This window comes from Oncorhynchus gorbuscha, unplaced genomic scaffold, assembly GCF_021184085.1.
Source record: "Oncorhynchus gorbuscha isolate QuinsamMale2020 ecotype Even-year unplaced genomic scaffold, OgorEven_v1.0 Un_scaffold_681, whole genome shotgun sequence".
Taxonomy (NCBI): domain Eukaryota; kingdom Metazoa; phylum Chordata; class Actinopteri; order Salmoniformes; family Salmonidae; genus Oncorhynchus; species Oncorhynchus gorbuscha.
In genome coordinates this window covers 197,272-219,233 of record NW_025745762.1, presented here as the reverse complement: position 1 = coordinate 219,233, position 21,962 = coordinate 197,272, and the positions used below count along the sequence as shown (strand labels likewise).

General features: G+C 44.4%; 2 protein-coding genes across 2 annotated transcripts in view; both read left to right on the top strand.

The window, feature by feature from the left end:
- The window catches only part of phf20l1 (PHD finger protein 20 like 1), a 31,882-nt gene extending 25,035 nt beyond the window's left edge, over nucleotides 1-6,847 (top strand). Inside the window, exons 26-29 of the mRNA XM_046335211.1 lie at nucleotides 407-568; nucleotides 739-907; nucleotides 2,504-2,732; nucleotides 4,910-6,847. Coding sequence (XP_046191167.1) covers nucleotides 407-568; nucleotides 739-907; nucleotides 2,504-2,732; nucleotides 4,910-5,052 — 703 coding nt within the window. The 3' untranslated portion in view covers nucleotides 5,053-6,847. The remainder of the gene's footprint in view (nucleotides 1-406; nucleotides 569-738; nucleotides 908-2,503; nucleotides 2,733-4,909) is intronic.
- Nucleotides 5,637-21,962, top strand: part of LOC124019784 (thyroglobulin-like) — a 113,118-nt gene continuing 96,792 nt past the window's right edge. Inside the window, exons 1-17 of the mRNA XM_046335210.1 lie at nucleotides 5,637-5,640; nucleotides 7,435-7,530; nucleotides 9,015-9,123; nucleotides 10,281-10,378; nucleotides 10,586-10,774; nucleotides 10,998-11,157; nucleotides 14,449-14,555; nucleotides 15,291-15,434; nucleotides 15,687-15,872; nucleotides 16,332-16,841; nucleotides 17,509-17,750; nucleotides 19,335-19,491; nucleotides 20,255-20,399; nucleotides 20,594-20,730; nucleotides 20,985-21,122; nucleotides 21,749-21,826; nucleotides 21,959-21,962. The exon at nucleotides 21,959-21,962 is cut by the window's right edge and continues 91 nt beyond it. Of these exons, the coding sequence (XP_046191166.1) occupies nucleotides 5,637-5,640; nucleotides 7,435-7,530; nucleotides 9,015-9,123; nucleotides 10,281-10,378; nucleotides 10,586-10,774; nucleotides 10,998-11,157; nucleotides 14,449-14,555; nucleotides 15,291-15,434; nucleotides 15,687-15,872; nucleotides 16,332-16,841; nucleotides 17,509-17,750; nucleotides 19,335-19,491; nucleotides 20,255-20,399; nucleotides 20,594-20,730; nucleotides 20,985-21,122; nucleotides 21,749-21,826; nucleotides 21,959-21,962 (2,504 nt within the window). The remainder of the gene's footprint in view (nucleotides 5,641-7,434; nucleotides 7,531-9,014; nucleotides 9,124-10,280; nucleotides 10,379-10,585; nucleotides 10,775-10,997; nucleotides 11,158-14,448; nucleotides 14,556-15,290; nucleotides 15,435-15,686; nucleotides 15,873-16,331; nucleotides 16,842-17,508; nucleotides 17,751-19,334; nucleotides 19,492-20,254; nucleotides 20,400-20,593; nucleotides 20,731-20,984; nucleotides 21,123-21,748; nucleotides 21,827-21,958) is intronic.

Genomic DNA, 21,962 nt, shown 5'->3' with positions numbered 1-21,962 from the left:
GGAATAGGGTGCCATAGGGTTCTGGTCAAATCTAGTGCACTATAAAGGGAATAGGGTGCCATAGGGTTCTGGTCAAATATAGTGCACTATAAAGGGAATAGGGTGCCATAGGGTTCTGGTCAAATCTAGTGCACTATAAAGGGAATAGGGTGCCATAGGGTTCTGGTCAAATCTAGTGCACTATAAAGGGAATAGGGTGCCATAGGGTTCTGGTCAAATCTAGTGCACTATAAAGGGAATAGGGTGCCATAGGGTTCTGGTCAAATATAGTGCACTATAAAGGGAATAGGGTGCCATAGGGTTCTGGTCAAATCTAGTGCACTATAAAGGGAATAGGGTGCTATTTAAAACGGATCCATGATCATTTGGAGTCAAAATGAACCATTACTTCCTTGTCCACCTATAGGAACAAACACAATCCCAATTTGCACTTCTGGGCTCGGTCATGGGTGAACTCTGACGAGGACCAGCCCATGGGCGGTCTCCCTGACTGCATCCACTTGACAGACAACTCTCTGAACAACCAGAACTCCTCCAAGACAGACACTTACATCACCAGCGAACACAGGTACACGTTCAGCTGAGTAATACCTGCTTTCAGTAGCGATGGGCACTGGTATGGAATCAAACATGATCCATGTTGTGTTGAATTGGCCATATTGGTGCCCGTCACTAGTTGACAGTGTGTTCATCGTGTATTTTATTGATCGTTGTCTTTGTAATCACTCTGCTCTACAGCTACCAGAAACCCCCCAGCCCCGGACAGCTGGAACACTGGCCCTCTACAGACCCCCACGGCTCCAACAGCCAGGAGGGAGGAGGGGTGGGGGCGGACCTGGTGATGACTAATACTAACCCCGCCTCCCACTCCACCCACTTCACAGCCAAGGAACAGGAAGTAAGAAAGGTGTTGTTGATCTTCATTGTCTCTTGTTTGTTTTTAAGACTATCACTTTATTCATCAGTTGTACGTCAGGTCCAACTGGGATGTAATTTCATCTCAACCTCTCATAAAGACAATACACTACATGGAGAGGTAGGACTGTTTATCCCAACCTCTCCTAAAGACAATACACTACATGGAGAGGTAGGACTGTTTATCCCAACCTCTCATAAAGACAATACACTACATGGAGAGGTAGGACTGTTTATCCCAACCTCTCATAAAGACAATACACTACATGGAGAGGTAGGAACAGGGGACTGTTTATCTCAACCTCTCATAAAGACAATACACTACATGGAGAGGTAGGAACAGGGGACTGTTTATCTCAACCTCTCCTAAAGACAATACACTACATGGAGAGGTAGGAACAGAGGACTGTTTATCTCAACCTCTCCTAAAGACAATACACTACATGGAGAGGTAGGAACAGAGGACTGTTTATCTCAACCTCTCATAAAGACAATACACTACATGGAGAGGTAGGACTGTTTATCCCAACCTCTCATAAAGACAATACACTACATGGAGAGGTAGGACTGTTTATCTCAACCTCTCATAAAGACAATACACTACATGGAGAGGTAGGACTGTTTATCTCAATCTCTCCTAAAGACAATACACTACATGGAGAGGTAGGACTGTTTATCCCAACCTCTCCTAAAGACAATACACTATATGGAGAGGTAGGACTGTTTATCTCAACCTCTCATAAAGACAATACACTACATGGAGAGGTAGGACTGTTTATCCCAACCTCTCATAAAGACAATACACTACATGGAGAGGTAGGACTGTTTATCCCAACCTCTCATAAAGACAATACACTACATGGAGAGGTAGGACTGTTTATCCCAACCTCTCATAAAGACAATACACTACATGGAGAGGTAGGACTGTTTATCCCAACCTCTCCTAAAGACAATACACTACATGGAGAGGTAGGAACAGGGGACTGTTTATCTCAACCTCTCCTAAAGACAATACACTACATGGAGAGGTAGGAACAGGGGACTGTTTATCTCAACCTCTCATAAAGACAATACACTACATGGAGAGGTAGGACTGTTTATCCCAACCTCTCCTAAAGACAATACACTACATGGAGAGGTAGGAACAGGGGACTGTTTATCTCAACCTCTCCTAAAGACAATACACTACATGGAGAGGTAGGATCAGAGGACTGTTTATCTCAACCTCTCCTAAAGACAATACACTACATGGAGAGGTAGGATCAGGGGACTGTTTATCTCAACCTCTCCTAAAGACAATACACTACATGGAGAGGTAGGAACAGGGGGTACCCGTGGAGTTAAGTGCACAACGGAAAGCTGTGGTATCTAGGGTTAGATCCATGTAACCCCTCTGAATTGCCAGCTCACTTCCGGGACAGATTTTTCCTGTCAGACCCGGGATTCGAACTGGCAACCCTCTGGTTTCTGTCGTGCCTCTCTAACCAATAGGCTACCGGCATTCCTTTAAAGGAAATTAACTGTAAAATGTGTTGATCAATTTTGATTAGATTTTTGTGGTTAGGTTAATGCTGTGTGTTGTCAACAGAAGACAACTGCCCTGGCTGTGCCTGGCTCCCTGGCTATGCCTGGCTGTCTGAATGAGAGGGGACCAGACTCAGTGCTGGCTGTGCCTGGCTGTCTGAATGAGAGGGGACCAGACTCCGTGGAACATGCCAGGAACTGTCTCCAGTGGCAGATGAACCTCCTCACTCACATAGAAGATGTTCAGAACCAGGTGGCAGGCAGGATGGACCTCATAGAGAAGGAGCTTGATGGTAAATGGGATGGTCTGGGTGGTCTAGAGAAGGAGCTTGATGGTAAATGGGATGGTCTAGAGAAGGAGCTTGATGGTAAATGGGGTGGTCTGGGTGGTCTAGAGAAGGAGCTTGATGGTAAATGGGATGGTCTGGGTGGTCTAGAGAAGGAGCTTGATGGTAAATGGGGTGGTCCACTAAATACACTGTCCTATCCTATACACTAATAATACACTGTCCTATCCTATACACTAATACTACACTGTCCTATCCTATACACTAATACTACACTGTCCTATCCTATACACTAATAATACACTGTCCTATCCTATACACTAATACTACACTGTCCTATCCTATACACTAATACTACACTGTCCTATCCTATACACTAATACTATACTGTCCTATCCTATACACTAATACTACACTGTCCTATCCTATACACTAATAATACTGTCCTATCCTGTACACTAATAATACTGTCCTATCCTGTACACTAATAATACTGTCCTATCCTATACACTAATAATACTGTCCTATCCTATACACTAATAATACTGTCCTATCCTATACACTAATAATACTGTCCTATCCTATACACTAATACTACACTGTCCTATACACTACTACTACACTGTCCTATCCTATACACTAATACTACACTGTCCTATCCTATACACTAATACTACACTGTCCTATCCTATACACTAATAATACACTGTCCTATCCTATACACTAATAATACACTGTCCTATCCTTTACACTAATAATACACTGTCCTGTCCTATACACTAATACTATACTGTCCTATCCTATACACTAATACTACACTGTCCTATCCTATATACTAATAATACACTGTCCTATCCTATACACTAATAATACACTGTCCTATCCTATACACTAATACTACACTGTCCTATCCTATACACTAATACTATACTGTCCTATCCTATACACTAATACTACACTGTCCTATCCTATACACTAATAATACTGTCCTATCCTGTACACTAATAATACTGTCCTATCCTGTACACTAATAATACTGTCCTATCCTATACACTAATAATACTGTCCTATTCTATACACTAATACTACACTGTCCTATCCTATACACTAATACTACACTGTCCTATACACTACTACTACACTGTCCTATCCTATACACTAATACTACACTGTCCTATCCTATACACTAATACTACACTGTCCTATCCTATACACTAATAATACACTGTCCTATCCTATACACTAATAATACACTGTCCTACCCTATACACTGTCCTATCCTATACACTAATAATACACTGTCCTATCCTATACACTAATAATACACTGTCCTACCCTATACACTGTCCTATCCTATACACTAATAATACACTGTCCTATCCTATACACTAATAATACACTGTCCTATCCTATACACTAATAATACACTGTCCTATCCTATACACTAATAATACACTGTCCTATCCTATACACTAATAATACACTGTCCTATCCTATACACTAATACTACACTGTCCTATCCTATACACTAATACTATACTGTCCTATCCTATACACTAATACTACACTGTCCTATCCTATACACTAATAATACACTGTCCTATCCTATACACTAATAATACACTGTCCTATCCTTTACACTAATAATACACTGTCCTGTCCTATACACTAATACTATACTGTCCTATCCTATACACTAATAATACACTGTCCTATCCTATACACTAATAATACTGTCCTATCCTGTACACTAATAATACTGTCCTATCCTGTACACTAATAATACTGTCCTATCCTGTACACTAATAATACTGTCCTATCCTGTACACTAATACTACACTGTCCTATCCTATACACTAATACTACACTGTCCTATCCTATACACTAATACTACACTGTCCTATCCTATACACTAATACTACACTGTCCTATCCTATACACTAATAATACTGTCCTATCCTATACACTAATACTACACTGTCCTATCCTATACACTAATACTACACTGTCCTATCCTATACACTAATACTACACTGTCCTATCCTATACACTAATACTACACTGTCCTATCCTATACACTAATAATACCAAAGCAGTGGGAGGTAATGACCCGATTGTAATTGAAGGAGGAACTCGTTCTTACCTTATTAGATCCTGACCGTCTCTCTCTCTGCGTCCCTCAGTGTTGGAGAGCTGGCTGGACTTCACTGGGGAGTTGGAGCCTCCGGACCCCCTGGCCAGACTGCCTCAGCTCAAACACCGCATCAAGCAGCTCCTCACAGACCTGAGCAAGGTGCAACAGATGAGCACCCTGTGTTCTGTGTGAGTTTGGGTTGGCCTGACCTAGGTAGAATCTGGCCTGGGTTAGCATGGCAACAGCACCAGGCATCTGGTGTCATCACAGCACTTCACAGAGGAGAGTCTTATCCAAACCCAGGGTGAACCCCATCCTCTCTCTTTGGCACCGAAGCACACCGTCTGCTGTGGTCCATAAACTGTCAAACTGAGCATACCTTCTCCTCCTAGACAGACTGTGGGAGTGAAGCTTCAGTTGGCTCAATACAAGGGGGATGAATGGATGTATAGAGACCAACAGGAAAGAGTTGAGTCCAGTGGACTCTTGGTATTGGAAAGAAGGGTGTTTTGAGTTTGAGTAACTGACAAGTATTGAGTTGATGAAATGGGACTTGTGGATGAAAAGTACCAGTTTAACACAGTGTTAGTTTGTAGGGCCCAGGACGTTTGTTGTTTTAACTAAGACTCCCTGTTATGAAGTGTCCACAACGTTTTCATAACCAGGAAATGAGGGTTTGTCCACGTACGTTAAATCTGTTCACACGCATTCTATGATATAGCTGAAATTCAATTTAATTCAATTAGATTATTAAAATGCTATGAGATCACCTCGTCATGGGTCCGTCCCAAATAGAACCCTATTCCGTTTATAGTGCACTACTTTAGACCGTAGTACACTACAGTATGTAGGGAATATAGGGGGGCCATTTGGGAAACGACCCATCACTCTCTTGCCTCAGTAGGAGCGGAGCTGTGGAAGCCTTGCTTGTGTGATATATGAGTTCATGCAGAAACTAAATCACCGAGGTGAATGTTAGATGATATTGTAGCGAGCTTGAACCTGCCAGAAATCTGTTCTGTTTTGGAAACGTGGTCTGAAACTTGTTTGCCATGTTTTACTATTCCAGTTCCCCCTCAAGTTCACACGAGGGTGAGATGATTTGTTTAAAACCCAGTGCTAACATCAGTCATTTAGCGACTGCATTCTGATTTCATTTCAGGAATCTATTGCCACCTTTTACAATCGTTAACTTTCATTCTCTTTATGTGCCAAGTCTGAAGGTATGACCCACCAAGTTTACAATGTTAACATGGGGAAAGATATATATATATATTTGACTGGTGTATATAATATACCCAATCCACAGACAGACATACAACTGTGTGTCTTCGGGATATCTCCATGACAACCACAGAAATGGCCTTGATATCACGGGACATCTGTGGCACGTTTGTCTCTGTGTGTATGTCCCGAAATGGAACCCTATTCCCTATGTAGTGCACTACTTTTGACCCTGAGCCCTATGGAGCCTGTTCAAAAAGTAGCGCACTGTGTGGGGAATAGGGTGCCATTTGGGGACGTAGCCTCTGTCTGTGGGGTTTTTGATGCTTTCAGTACGGCCCCAGTATGGCTGCTACGTCACATAACACCACAATGTCTTCGGGCTAAGGGGACACGTTTGACCTGTACCACAGTAAGATAAATTGCCAGCTGGATGTAAAATGCGTATTTAAAAAAAAGCAATGTGTTGATTGCTGTTTTTTGGGTCATTTTATGTACAGTTTTTCTGACTGTAAAGATGAGGAAACATCTATAGAAAAGCATAGGAGGATAAAATATACTTGAAGAAAAATGACTGTGTTTATTTAGCGTTTCTATTAACCTGTATATAAAGTGTTTTAGAACCAGTCGGTAGGGGAGAAAACAAAGTAGATTTTTATTGACATTTACCAGCTGTACATTAAGAGTTTATTTAAGACCTGTTCTTTGTGATTTACTACATGTACAATGCCATTAAAAACAAAAAGATATTCTGGATATTTAATATCTCGTCTTAGGCTTATTATTTTAAATGATTTATATTACAAAGTTGTTGTGTGCTAAACTGTTACACATTCAAATGTTAATCTGTGTTGTCTGTTGCTGGCCTTGTTTTCCATGTTTTATGTCATTAGACTTCAGAAACCTGTCGTCCGTTGGCTCTTGAAAGAGCATCATCCCGAAGGTGCAAGTCATGTTCACCCGGGTCGTATTTGTTAGTGTAAACCGTAGAAAAATGTTTTGCAACGTAAACAACAGTTTCTTATTGGACAAAATCAGATAGTCCCGCTTGACGTTTCTGTCCGTTTTCATCCGATTTGGTTTCGAGGTTTCTACTGCATCCCAGGTCAAGTCTTGCATGACCATCTCCTCCCTTCTGATGGCTCTCTGAGTCTCAGGCTTGGCTGCTCCCACTAGAATGTTCCAGAACTTCCATTGTTCCAAACACACACGAGTGTTCCATGTTTGGCGAGTGAGGACCACGTGTGTCACACACTCCATCCTGAGTGCGGTGACTACCTAGGGGAGGATGACATTGCAGTTAACACTGATGGTATAAATCCAGAGGTTTTAGTCCCAGTCTCCTCACAGTTCAACGGGCAGACCGACTGAGGAAGATGATGAGCCTGGTTCAGATCTCCTCCATGCTGCTGTGTTACCTCTGTCTGTCTCAGGGGAAGATTTCAGGTAAAACCTTAGGGCTCTTAGTTTATCTTGGGGTTTTTGAATATTTCAAAGTTATTTTCAGCTGTAATTTAAACCTCTTATTTCTTATTATGCTTTTTATGTTTATAATTATTTGTATTTTGTATATCCAAACTATATATTCCAAACTAAATTAGTGGATTTGGCTTTTTCACCCTGTATAAAATCGAGCACAACGCCATGCAATCTTCATAGACAAACATTGGCAGTAGAATGGCCTTACTGATGAACTCAGTGACTTTCAACGTGGCACCGTCATAGGATGCCACCTTTCCAGCAAGTCAGTTTGTCTAATTTCTGCCCTGCTAGAGCTGCCCCTGTCAACTGTAAGTGCTTTTATTGTGAAGTGGAAACGTCTCGGAGCAACAGCGGCTCAGACGCAAAGTGGTAGGCCACACAAGCTCACAGAAAAGGACCGCCAAGTGCTGAAGCGCGTAAAAATCGCCTGGCCTTGGTTGCCACACTCGCTACCGAGTTCCAAACGGCCTCTGAAAGCAACGTCGGCACAATTACTGTTCGTCGGGAGCTTCGTGAAATGTGTTTTCATGGCCGAGCAGTGATGAATCACGCTTCACCCTCTGGAGCAGTGGAAACACGTTCTCTGGAGTGATGAATCACGCTTCACCCTCTGGAGCAGTGGAAACACGTTCTCTGGAGTGATGAATCACGCTTCACCCTCTGGAGCAGTGGAAACACGTTCTCTGGAGTGATGAATCACGCTTCACCATCCGGCAGTCAAACGGACAAATCTGGGTTTGGCACTACCTACCCAAAAGCATAGTGCCAACTGTAAAGTTTGGTGGGAAATGAATAATGGTCTGGGGCTGTTTTTCATGGTTCAGGCTAGGGGAATGGTTCAGTGAGGGGAAAGCTTAACGCTACAGAAAACAATGACATTCTACGCGATTCTGTTTCCAACTTTGTGGCAACAGTTTGGGGAAAGCCCTTCCCTGTTTTTCAGCATGACAATGCCATCGGTGCACAAAGCGAGGTCACTAGAAATGGTTTGTCGAGTTCAGTGTGGAAGAACTTGACTGGCCTGCACAGGTTCCTGACCCCATCAAACACCTTTGGGATGAATTGGAAAGCCGACTGCGAGCCAGGCCAAATCACCCAACGTCAGTTCCCAACCTCACTAATGCTCTTGTGGCTGAATGGAAGCAAGTCCCCGCAATGATCCAACATCTCGTGGAAAGACTTCCCAGAAGACCGGAGATGGTTATAGCAGCAAAGGGGGAGACCAACTCCATATAATTGTCCTTGATTTTGGAATGAGGTGTTGGACGTGCAGGTGTCCACACACTTTTGAGGATGTAGTGTATTTATTATACTATCATATAGGCTGTGTTAATGTTTCCTGTGTGTATTAGCAATATGCCTGTAAGCCAAATACAACATCTTTAATTTCCCCACACAGAAATGGACACAGTTTTGAACAACTAAATGGTATTTGCTGCTGTTTTCAGAATATCAACTGGAGTCTGAGACCCTGAGTCAGTGTGAGTCTCTACGTGGTGGTAGTTCTGCCCGGCAACAAGACCATGTCCCCCAGTGCTCAGAGGACGGGCGATTCAGGTATACCTGACAGTGCTGTATATGACACAAGCTAACCAGGACGGATAAAGCTAGCCTGGACGGTAAAGCTAGCCTGGACGGTACAGCTAGCCAGGATGGTAAAAGCTAGCCAGGATGGTAAAAGCTAGCCAGGACGGTAAAGCTAGCCAGGACGGTAAAGCTAGCCAGGACGGTAAAGCTAGCCTGGACGGTAAAGCTATCCAGGACTGTAAAACTATCCAGGACTGTAAAGCTAGCCAGGACGGTAAAGCTAGCCAGGATGGTAAAAGCTAGCCTGGACGGTAAAGCTAGCCTGGACGGTAAAAGCTAGCCAGGACGGTAAAAGCTAGCCTGGACGGTAAAGCTAGCCTGGACGGTAAAGCTAGCCTGGACGGTAAAGCTAGCCAGGACGGTAAAGCTAGCCAGGACGGTAAAGCTAGCCAGGACGGTAAAGCTAGCCTGGACGGTAAAAGCTAGCCAGGACGGTAAAGCTAGCCAGGACGGTAAAGCTAGCCTGGACGGTAAAGCTATCCAGGACTGTAAAGCTAGCCAGGACGGTAAAAGCTAGCCAGGACGGTGAAGCTAGCCAGGACGGTAAAGCTAGCCAGGACGGTAAAAGCTAGCCAGGACGGTAAAAGCTAGCCAGGACGGTAAAGCTAGCCTGGACGGTAAAAGCTAGCCTGGACGGTAAAAGCTAGCCAGGACGGTAAAAGCTAGCCAGGACGGTAAAAGCTAGCCAGGACGGTAAAAGCTAGCCAGGACGGTAAAAGCTAGCCAGGACGGTAAAAGCTAGCCAGGACGGTAAAGCTAGCCAGGACGGTAAAGCTAGCCAGGACGGTAAAAGCTAGCCAGGACGGTAAAAGCTAGCCAGGACGGTAAAAGCTAGCCTGGACGGTAAAGCTAGCCTGGACGGTAAAGCTAGCCAGGACGGTAAAGCTAGCCAGGACGGTAAAAGCTAGCCAGGACGGTAAAAGCTAGCCAGGACGGTAAAGCTAGCCAGGACAGTAAAGAAGCAATTTCCCTGAATATGTCCCAAATGGCACCCTATTCCCAATCCCTATGTAGGGCACTACTTGCCTAAGGCTCCGGTCAAACGTAGTGCACTATGCCGGGAATAGGGTGCCATTTGGGAAGCGTGCCGCTGTTCCCTGCTCTCTCCTAACTGTTGTGTGCTCCAGACACGTCCAGTGCAGCGGTGCTGGTGGTGAGTGCTGGTGTGTGAACGCAGAGGGAGCTGAGATCTCTGGATCCAGACAGAACGGATCAGCTGTGTACTGTGAGCAGAACGCCCCTCTTCCTAAATATCTGTTTTAACAGTGAAACCACATTGGTGCCTGATGGGATGAATTCCCCCTGGGAACCCGAGCCAGGCTCATGTTGAGCACTGGAAGACCTTTTGAGATGCACTATGTAAATGCTGTCTATCATCATTGACCTCTTCCTCGTCCTTTTCCTCACCCTCTTCCTCCTCCTCCTCCCACAGGTCTGACGTCCTGCCAGCTCCACAGACAGCAGGCCCTGCTGAGTGGCGATGCCCCCCTGGTGCCCCAGTGCCAGGCCTCTGGGGAGTACCAGGCGGTGCAGTGTGACAGCGCCCGGGGACAGTGCTGGTGTGTAGACCTGGAAGGCATGGAGCTCTACGGGACCCGGCAGAACGGAAAGCCCTCTCAGTGTGAGTTAGTTAGGAGCAGGATGACTTGTGTTGTGTATTGATATGTCATTTACCACCGACAGTATTATGTGCATCCATTTTCTAATGGGTGACCCCCCCCAGCGGGAATCGAACCCACAAATCCTGACGTTGCAATTGCCATGCTCTACCAACTTAGCCACACAGCACAGTAATATATAAATGACTAGAGCTGATCAGAACAACCTTTGACCTTTTCCCTCAGGCCCAGGCAGCTGTGAGGTGAGGTCGAGGCGTCTCCTCCACGGCGTCGGGGAACGCTCCCCCCCTCAGTGCTCGGCCGACGGCTCCTTCCTGTCCGTGCAGTGCAAGTTTGTCAACACCACTGACAGGATGGTATTGGACCTGCTGCACACGTTCAACAGGTGAGTGCCTGGAAGGGAAAGATATGCACTAAGTTTGCGCCCCAAATGACACTCTATTCCGTATGTGTAGTTAGTGCACTACTTTTGACCAGGGTCCATAGGGCCCTTGTCAAAAGTAGTGCACTATATCAGGGGAATAATGTACCGTTTGGGATGCTGACATTCACTGTTGGACCGTTGGAATCTCATCTATCACTCGCTCACACAAACACACTGCTGGGGGGTTTGCTTTGACCTGGCTGTGCGTTGGGATCCTGTGTGTGAGTGAGACTTTTTATCGTTTCTGCCTCTAGATGGCAGCGTAATGCTTAGACCTGGCTGTGCATTGGGATGCGGTGTGTGAGTGAGACTTTTTATCGTTTCTGCCTCTAGATGGCAGCGTAATGCTTAGACCTGGCTGTGCATTGGGATCCGGTGTGTGAGTGAGACTTTTTATCGTTTCTGCCTCTAGATGGCAGCGTAATGCTTAGACCCGTGGACACTGATGCTTTTACACCTGCATTGTTTGCTGTTTGGGGTTTTAGGCTGGGTTTCTGTACAGCACTTTGAGATATCAGCTGACGTACGAAGGGCTATATAAATAAATTTGATTTGATTTGATTTGATTTGATGCGCTGACAGGAGAACTGGGAGCCCAAATTCACTTTATTTTTCCCTCCTCGCTCTACATTTCTGACCTGATAGGATCCTATTCTTGTGTATGGTGACTGGAACATGTTATGAGGAATGGAGACGCTTGGTCTCCTGTGAACTTATTGCAATTTTCAGAATTCACACATTTTTATTTTATTTTACCTTTATTTAACGAGGCGAGTCAGTTCAGAATAAATTCTTAATTTCAATGACGGCCTAGGAACAGTGGGCTAACTGTTCAGGGACAGAACAACAGAGGTTTACCTTGTCAGCTCGGGGATTCGATTTTAGTCCAACACTCTAACCACTAGGCTACCTGCCGTTCCTCCACTCTAACCACTAGGCTACCTGCCTCCTCTAACCACTAGGCTACCTGCCTCCTCTAACCACTAGGCTACCTGCCTCCTCTAACCACTAGGCTACCTGCCTCCTCTAACCACTAGGCTACCTGCCTCCTCTAACCACTAGGCTACCTGCCTCCTCTAACCACTAGGCTACCTGCCTCCTCTAACCACTAGGCTACCTGCCTCCTCTAACCACTAGGCTACCTGCCTCCTCTAACCACTAGGCTACCTGCCTCCTCTAACCACTAGGCTACCTGCCTCCTCTAACCACTAGGCTACCTGCCTCCTCTAACCACTAGGCTACCTGCCTCTTCTAACCACTAGGCTACCTGCCTCTTCTAACCACTAGGCTACCTGCCTCCTCTAACCACTAGGCTACCTGCCTCCTCTAACCACTAGGCTACCTGCCTCCTCTAACCACTAGGCTACCTGCCTCCTCTAACCACTAGGCTACCTGCCTCCTCTAACCACTAGGCTACCTGCCTCCTCTAACCACTAGGCTACCTGCCTCCTCTAACCACTAGGCTACCTGCCTCCTCTAACCACTAGGCTACCTGCCTCCTCTAACCACTAGGCTACCTGCCTCTTCTAACCACTAGGCTACCTGCCTCTTCTAACCACTAGGCTACCTGCCTCTTCTAACCACTAGGCTACCTGCCTCCTCTAACCACTAGGCTACCTGCCTCTTCTAACCACTAGGCTACCTGCCTCTTCTAACCACTAGGCTACCTGCCTCCTCTAACCACTAGGCTACCTGCCTCTTCTAACCACTAGGCTACCTGCCTCTTCTAACCACTAGGCTACCTGCCTCCTCTAACCACTAGGCTACCTGCCTCCTCTAACCACTAGGCTACCTGCCTCTTCTAACCACTAGGCTACCTGCCTCCTCTAACCACTAGGCTACCTGCCTCCTCTAACCACTAGGCTACCTGCCTCCTCTAACCACTAGGCTACCTGCCTCCTCTAACCACTAGGCTACCTGCCTCTTCTAACCACTAGGCTACCTGCCTCCTCTAACCACTAGGCTACCTGCCTCCTCTAACCACTAGGCTACCTGCCTCCTCTAACCACTAGGCTACCTGCCTCCTCTAACCACTAGGCTACCTGCCTCCCCTCATTCATTAGAAATGTTTCACAGTGTCTAAAGTAAACAATGAAATCATTCCAGATGTTTCAGATGATCCACCAATATGTAAACATTTCATCTGGAATGTGGGTTTGGACAAATAGTTGACACGTTGTAAATCTCATGGAGGAGTATGACGTTCCTCTCCTTCACGTGGAGGGTGTTCAGTCCTTCTTAGTTACCGCAGCTGCAAAAATTCCAACCCAAACCACTGTAGCCTACACAAAAATGTCTACTTTCAGAACTTGAATTATAATTTTATAATAATAATTTTGGTCTTGTGTCTATTTCTGGCTAGCAGATGTTTTGACATCCGTCTCTCGGCAACAAATGGCATTATATTCCCTACTTAGTGTGTGTACCCGGGCTTGTGCAGTGAACTCTTTGCATGATTGACCCCCAGCCTGGACAAGACTGTCTCTGTTATCACTCCAAGCTCCAGCCAAGTACAGCCAAGGGGTCAAGAGTCAAGTTGTTCCTGGTTCTCTAAAACCACTCAGGAACTGGTCTTAACTGCCAAACAGCCAGCAGACATTTCTCAAATGACTCCCAAGATCAAAAACGTAAAGGAAGAGATTCCTTTTTATATTGGCAACACAAATAAAAGGAGGATGGCGGTGACTTCGTACATGAAATGTTTATTTTGCGGCTTCCTTTAACCATCAAGGCAGGCGCTCTTGAAGAGAGTTATTGTATGTGGATCAATGTTGTAAGTTAATGAAATACTGTCCATCTTTGTGGAAGAGCGAACTCTTTACAACTTTAATGAGTCCCTCCCAGATAACTTCAATTACTTTGTCATCTACATGCACTCTATATTATAGTATTATACTATTATAATTAGTATTGTAGTATTATAATTAGTATTGTAGTATTATAATTAGTATTGTAGTATTATAATTACTATTGCAGTATTATAATTAGTATTGTAGTATTATAATTACTATTGTAGTATTATAATTAGTATTGAAGTATTATAATTAGTATTGCAGTATTATAATTAGTATTGCAGTATTATAATTAATATTGTAGTATTATAATTATTGTAGTATTATAATTAGTTTTGTAGTATTATAATTAGTATTGTAGTATTATAATTAGTATTACAGAGTACTGTCATGTATTTGACTCTTCTCTTAGCCTATTTTAGACAGAGTGAAGTGAGAAGAGGTCTGATATCTTCCACAGGTTCCCTAAAGTATTCCAGACGTTCAGCAGCTTCAGACAGATGTTCCCAGAGGTGTCCAGTTACTGTTTCTGTGCTGACAGCAGAGGCAGGGAGCTCCCCAGCACAGGTGAGATAGATGCTACATCAACAGGTGACACACACACACACACACAGGAACCATGATTTACAATAACTCTGAACTGGATTTTCATCAAGAATCAGAAATAGATATTTTTAAATAACGGTAACATTTTGGTATATTATTTTATTAGGATCCTCGTTAGCTGTTGAGAAAGCAGCAGCTACTCTTCCTGGGGTCCAACACAGAACATGAAACATGACATAATATAGAACATTAATAGACAAGGACAGAACTACATACATTTAAAATGTCACACATAGCCTACGTATCAGTGGATACACACACAATATCTGTCTAATAGAGGAGAGGTGTTGTGAGGTGTTGCTTTATCTGTTTTTGAAACCAAGTTTGCTGTTTATTTGAGCAATAAGAGATAAGAGGAACGGATGCAATCATGGCTCTGTATAATACTGTTAGCTTTCTTGATTTTGTTATGGATTTGGGGACTTAGAAAAGACCCCTGGTGTCATGTCTGGTGGGGTAAGTGTGTGTGTCAGAGCTGTGTCTAAGTTGACTATGCAAACAATTTGGGATTTTCAACACATTGTTTCTTAGAAAAAATATTTTTTTTAAAGTGATGCAGTCAGTCTCTCCTCAACTCTTAACCAAGAGAGACTGGCATGCATAGTATGTATATCAGCCCTCTGATTACAATGAAGAGCAAGACGTGTCACTATTAAACAGTGTGTGTTAGTAAAATCCTTGTTTACCTGTGTTCAGGTGTGGAGCTGCTGCTAGATGAGGTGTACGACACAGCCTTCTCAGGTCTGGAACCAGGTCGCTCCTTCTCCCAGACCAACATGTACCGTATCCTACAGAGGAGGTTCCTGGCCATCCAGCTGGCGATGACTGGCAGGTTCAGATGTACGTTAGTTTCATCAATCTGGCCTCGTTTCTATCAGTGGTGGCTGGTGACACTTTCATTTGTAGGATGGGTTCATAGCGAATAACTAGACTGGAATCAAACACATTAAACACGCGCTTTCCATGTGTTTGATACCATTCCCTTTATTCCTGCTATCATTAGAAGCTGTCCTCCCGTAACCAGCCTCCTCTGGTTCCCATTATATTTCCGGTATTTAATTTTCCCTCTCTCCCTCCCTATCTGTCCTGTAGGCCCCAGCCCTTGTGAGAGCGAGCGATCCGCTGGTGCCCAAGCTGGCAATGTGTTTGTGGCGTCCTGTGCTTCCGACGGGGGTTACGTGCCAACACAGTGCCAGGCGGGTGGGCAGTGCTGGTGTGTCGACCCCACAGGGAAGGAGATCTTTGGGACACGACAACATGGAGGACACCCTGACTGTGGTAACTAAGTAACAGTGTTGTTGGTTTCAAATGATGCTTTGACCATTCAGGTGTTCCAAACCAACAGTACAATACCATTGACTGTGGTAACTAAGTAACAGTGTTGTTGGTTATAATGCTTTGACCATTCAGGTGTTCCAAACCAACAGTACAATACCATTGACTGTGGTAACTAAGTAACAGTGTTGTTGATTATAATAATTTGACCATTCAGGTGTTCCAAACCAACAGTACAATACCATTGACTGTGCAGACAGAGAGCACACCTCAATAATCGCTTACTGAATGAAAGCTTATCTGCGTTGTTTTGTATTTTCATTTCAGTTAACTTTATTATCCCACAAGGGGAAATTGATTTATCATGCTGTACATAGAAGCCATTAAAAAAACAACAGTCAATATTTTAGGTCTCTATAGAAAATTCATAGAAACATGCCATTTTCCCTCTACTGAACACAGGTGCTGGAGTGAAGGACTGTACCTCTGAGCGTCGCCAGGCCCTCTCCAGGCTCCTCTCCAGCCCCTCAGGTCAGGTGCCATCAGCCAAGGACTCACAGACACACCCAGTCCCAAGCCCTCTGTCTCCATGCAGCCCCCAACTCCAACAGCTCCTGCTGGGGTCTCTAGGAGAGTCCCTTTCCGAGCGATCCGATTTAGGAGACATCCTGGCTGAGACGATCCAGGGGATGTTCCCTAGCGGGGCCATGGCCCTCAAGGCCCTATCTCTAGCCTCCAACCCCAAGAGACTCCAGGAGAACCTGTTCGGAGGAAAGTTCTTAGGAAACGCTGGGATGTTTAACTTCACTGGGGCCGTCGGTGTCAGTGGCACGTTGAGTTTCAGTCAAGCCAGTCTGGCAAACAACCAAGATCTGGTTCAACTCATCAGCGCCACCCTGGAAAACGGAGACTTCCTCTCCACCCTACGCCAAACCATCCTCTTATCCAAAGCCGAGGACAGCACCCAGCTAGGTTCGTTTTGTAACTTCGTCTTGACTTTTAAAAATCATTACAAGTTATTTGTTTCTACCATCGAGGAGCTCTTTGGAAACTAGTGTTTAGATAAATGTGTCCACTGGGGATTCGAGGAGCTCTTTGGAAACTAGTGTTGCACCAATTTGTAAGTCGCTCTGGATAAGAGCGTCTGCTAAATGACTTAAATGTAAATGTAAATAAATGTGTTGTCCACTGGGGATTCGAGGAGCTCTTTGGAAACTAGTGTTTAGATAAATGTGTTGTCCACTGGGGATTCGAGGAGCTCTTTGGAAACTAGTGTTTAGATAAATGTGTTGTCCACTGGGGATTCGAGGAGCTCTTTGGAAACTAGTGTTTAGATAAATGTGTTGTCCACTGGGGATTCGAGGAGCTCTTTGGAAACTAGTGTTTAGATAAATGTGTTGTCCACTGGGGATTCGAGGAGCTCTTTGGAAACTAGTGTTTAGATAAATGTGTTGTCCACTGGGGATTCGAGGAGCTCTTTGGAAACTAGTGTTTAGATAAATGTGTCCACTGGGGATTCGAGGAGCTCTTTGGAAACTAGTGTTTAGATAAATGTGTTGTCCACTGGGGATTCAATGTACATCTTACTGTATTAGTTGCTTTTTTACCCAAATCAATGAAAATCATTTGAATTCAAAAGGTGAGCTGTTCAGGGTCCTGTTTGAGAGCGCCCAGTCCAGTGGTGCTGGTTGTGAGAGGGAGCCCTCTGCCCTGTACGTGCCCAGCTGTGATGACAGTGGCCAGTATCAGGAGATCCAGTGCCAAGGCTCGGAGTGTTGGTGTGCTGACCCCCAGGGTCAGGAGGTCACAGGGTCACGTTTCAATGGTCAAAGGCCAAGGTGTCCGTCACGATGCGAGAGGGAGCGAGCGGCTGCTCAGAAGGTAATTACTTTATGACACTCCCCCAGACTGTAAATAACTACCGTACTGACTCTTCTCTACCTACATCCTGTCTGTAAATAGATACCGAACTGACTCTTCTCTACCTGCATCCTGTCTGTAAATAACTACCGTACTGACTCTTCTCTACCTGCATCCTGTCTGTAAATAACTACAGTACTGACTCTTCTTTCTGTACTGTATTGTAAATAACTACAGTACTGACCCTTCTTTCTGTACTGTATTGTAAATAACTACAGTACTGACTCTTCTTTCTGTACTGTATTGTAAATAACTACAGTACTGACTCTTCTTTCTGTACTGTATTGTAAATAAATACAGTACTGACTCTTCTTTCTGTACTGTATTGTAAATAACTACAGTACTGACTCTTCTTTCTGTACTGTATTGTAAATAAATACAGTACTGACTCTTCTTTCTGTACTGTATTGTAAATAAATACAGTACTGACTCTTCTTTCTGTACTGTATTGTAAATAACTACAGTACTGACTCTTCTTTCTGTACTGTATTGTAAATAACTACAGTACTGACTCTTCTTTCTGTACTGTATTGTAAATAAATACAGTACTGACTCTTCTTTCTGTACTGTATTGTAAATAAATACAGTACTGACTCTTCTTTCTGTACTGTATTGTAAATAAATACAGTACTGACTCTTCTTTCTGTACTGTATTGTAAATAAATACAGTACTGACCCTTTCATTCTGTGCTGTATTGTAAATAACTACAGTACTGACCCTTCTGTCTGTGCTGTATTGTAAATAACTACAGTACTGACCCTTTCATTCTGTGCTGTATTGTAAATAACTACAGTACTGACCCTTTCATTCTGTGCTGTATTGTAAATAACTACAGTACTGACCCTTTCATTCTGTGCTGTATTGTAAATAACTACAGTACTGACCCTTTCATTCTGTGCTGTATTGTAAATAACTACAGTACTGACCCTTCATTCTGTGCTGTATTGTAAATAACTACAGTACTGACCCTTTCATTCTGTGCTGTATTGTAAATAACTACAGTACTGACCCTTTCATTCTGTGCTGTATTGTAAATAACTACAGTACTGACCCTTTCATTCTGTGCTGTATTGTAAATAACTACAGTACTGACCCTTTCATTCTGTGCTGTATTGTAAATAACTACAGTACTGACCCTTTCATTCTGTGCTGTATTGTAAATAACTACAGTACTGACCCTTTCTTCTGTGCTGTATTCTGTACTGACTGTGCTGTATTGTAAATAACTACAGTACTGACCCTTTCATTCTGTGCTGTATTGTAAATAACTACAGTACTGACCCTTTCATTCTGTGCTGTATTGTAAATAACTACAGTACTGACCCTTTCATTCTGTGCTGTATTGTAAATAACTACAGTACTGACCCTTTCATTCTGTGCTGTATTTGAACTCACTTTGTCTTGTTTTTATTGTATCTTTGTTGAATACTTTACATGTTGGTTGCGCTGTTTGTGCAGAGAGCTTGATAGTAAGCGTTTCATGGTAGTGTTACTGTGTAAACCTACGATGTGCATATGCCAATACACTTTGATCCAATTTGAAGGTGAAGTCAGGCCAGGCTGCTGGGGTAGAGGTGTTCATGCCGAAGTGTGCGGAGGACGGGAGCTACGTGGCCTTGCAGTGTCTGGGAAAGAGTTGCTTCTGTCTGGACCTCCTGGGAGAGAGACACGCCACTATCCCTTCAGGACAGACTGTTCAGTGTGAGTAGGCAGATCCACCACTCGTCAGACACAGATTAAGCCCAGGCCTGGACTGAAAAGCATGTTCCATGGACATTGAAATTGCTTCTTAGTCCAAGACCAGATTTCATCTGTGTCCGGTAAACTGGCCCATAGTGTGCAGTCCATCTAGCTGTATTACCTTGCCCTGGTCCAAACCACTACATTATTAAGGGAGTAGGGTGCCCTGGTCCAAACCACTACATTATTAATTAAGGGGGTAGGGTGCCCTGGTCCAAACCACTACATTATTAAGGGGGTAGGGGGGCCTGGTCCAAACCACCACATTATTAAGGGAGTAGGGTGCCCTGGTTCAAACCACTACATCATTAAGGGGGTAAGGTGCCTTGGTCCAAACCACTACATTATTAATGGGGTAGGGTGCCCTGGTCCAAACCACCACATTATTAAGGGGGTAGGGTGGCCTGGTCCAAACCACTACATTATTAAGGGGGTAGGGGGGCCTGGTCCAAACCACCACATTATTAAGGGAGTAGGGTGCCCTGGTCCAAACCACTACATCATTAAGGGAGTAGGGTGCCCTGGTCCAAACCACTACATCATTAAGGGGGTAAGGTGCCTTGGTCCAAACCACTACATTATTAAGGGGGTAGGGTGCCCTGGTCCAAACCACCACATTATTAAGGGGGTAGGGTGGCCTGGTCCAAACTACTACATTATTCATTAAGGGGGTAGGGTGTAATTTTGGACATAACAATTGTTTGAGCTATTCCTCCGTCTCCAGGTCCTCCCCCCCTCTCTCCCCTTCCCTCCCCAGGGTCAGCTCCAGGCTCCTGTTCCCTGGCGGTGGCTGAGGTGGACCAATTCCAGGAGGAGGCTGAGCGTCTGGTCCTCCTCTCCAACAGCTCCCACATCCCTCTGGGCTACAGGTAACCCTGAAGACACCTGGGTGTTTACCCAGCACATTATTGGACCATGTAAAGAGTGTGACTATATTTATTTGTACTATTAATAATATGTTGTATTTTAAAGACACTGTACTGTTCCGTTAGTCAGAACCTCTCCAACATGTTTGTGTGTCAACTCATGGTCTTCTGCTGGATGTTCTCCTCTGGGGTACCAGCTACCTGCTGGCTGAAGGTCTCCGTCTGACCTCTGACGAGCTACTCCACGCCCTCTCCTCCTCCGACCAGACCACGCTGCTCTCTGATAGGCTGCTGAGCCACTCACACTCTGCTCTACGACTTGCTGCCCACTCCAGTATGTGTCTGGCGTGATGTCATATCCTCTAGATACGTCGTCATATCCTCCTCTGCGTGACGCGCTCCACTACTTGTTTCTTTCATTGCCAGGAGTTAACTACTAAAGAGTGTTAGGTGGCTACTGTTGTAATATTTAGTGTCATCTCAATGTCATTGTTTCTCTCTCATAGTGTTGTTGTTATTAACTGAAACATGTCGTTAATATTGCAGTCAAACACACTGTGAACATACGTGTTGTATTTTCTCTCCCAGCTCTGCGGTTCTATTGGCAGAGCCAGCAGGCAGCATCTGTGGAGGAGAGACCGTCTCTACTGCTGGGATACCAGCCCTACAGGCCCCAGTGTGATGCCCACAGACAGTGGCTGCCCACCCAGTGCCACCCCAGCACAGGTCAGAGTCACACCTCCGACCTCTGACCTCCAAGCCAACTCTACATTGTAACTGTAGTAGTGTAATACAAGCCACAGTACCGGTCGTTGTACCTTCTCTAGACCCTACTAGAAGGACACCTCTCATAATGAGCAACATCTCATTGTTTCATTCATAATATGTTGATTGGAAACAGATGAGACTAATGAAGTAGCTACAGTGGTGTTATGTTGACTGAGTTGTAACTGTCTCCAGGTCAGTGTTATATTTGTAAGTCGCTCTGGATAAGAGCGTCTGCTAAATGACTTAAATGTAAAATGTAAATATTGACTTAGTTGTAACTGTCTCCATGTCAGTGTTATATTGACTGAGTTGTAACTGTCTCCAGGTCAGTGTTATATTGACGGAGTTGTAACTGTCTCCAGGTCAGTGTTATATTGACTGAGTTGTAACTGTCTCCAGGTCAGTGTTATATTGACTGAGTTGTAACTGTCTCCAGGTCAGTGTTATATTGACTGAGTTGTAACTGTCTCCAGGTCAGTGTTATATTGACTGAGTTGTAACTGTCTCCAGGTCAGTGTTATATTGACTGAGTTGTAACTGTCTCCAGGTCAGTGTTATATTGACTGAGTTGTAACTGTCTCCAGGTCAGTGTTGGTGTGTGGATGAGGAAGGAGGATACATCCCAGCTTCCCTGACCAGTCGCTCCCTGCAGAGACCACAGTGTAAGACAGGACATTCTATATTTTCTCACTGACTTCCATTGTTCTGTATGTAAGGATAGCACTCCTCCGATCTGCTTTTGTCGGTGTTGAATGATTTGAGTTGTTTTCTGGAAATCTCCTCTCGTCTTCCAGGCCA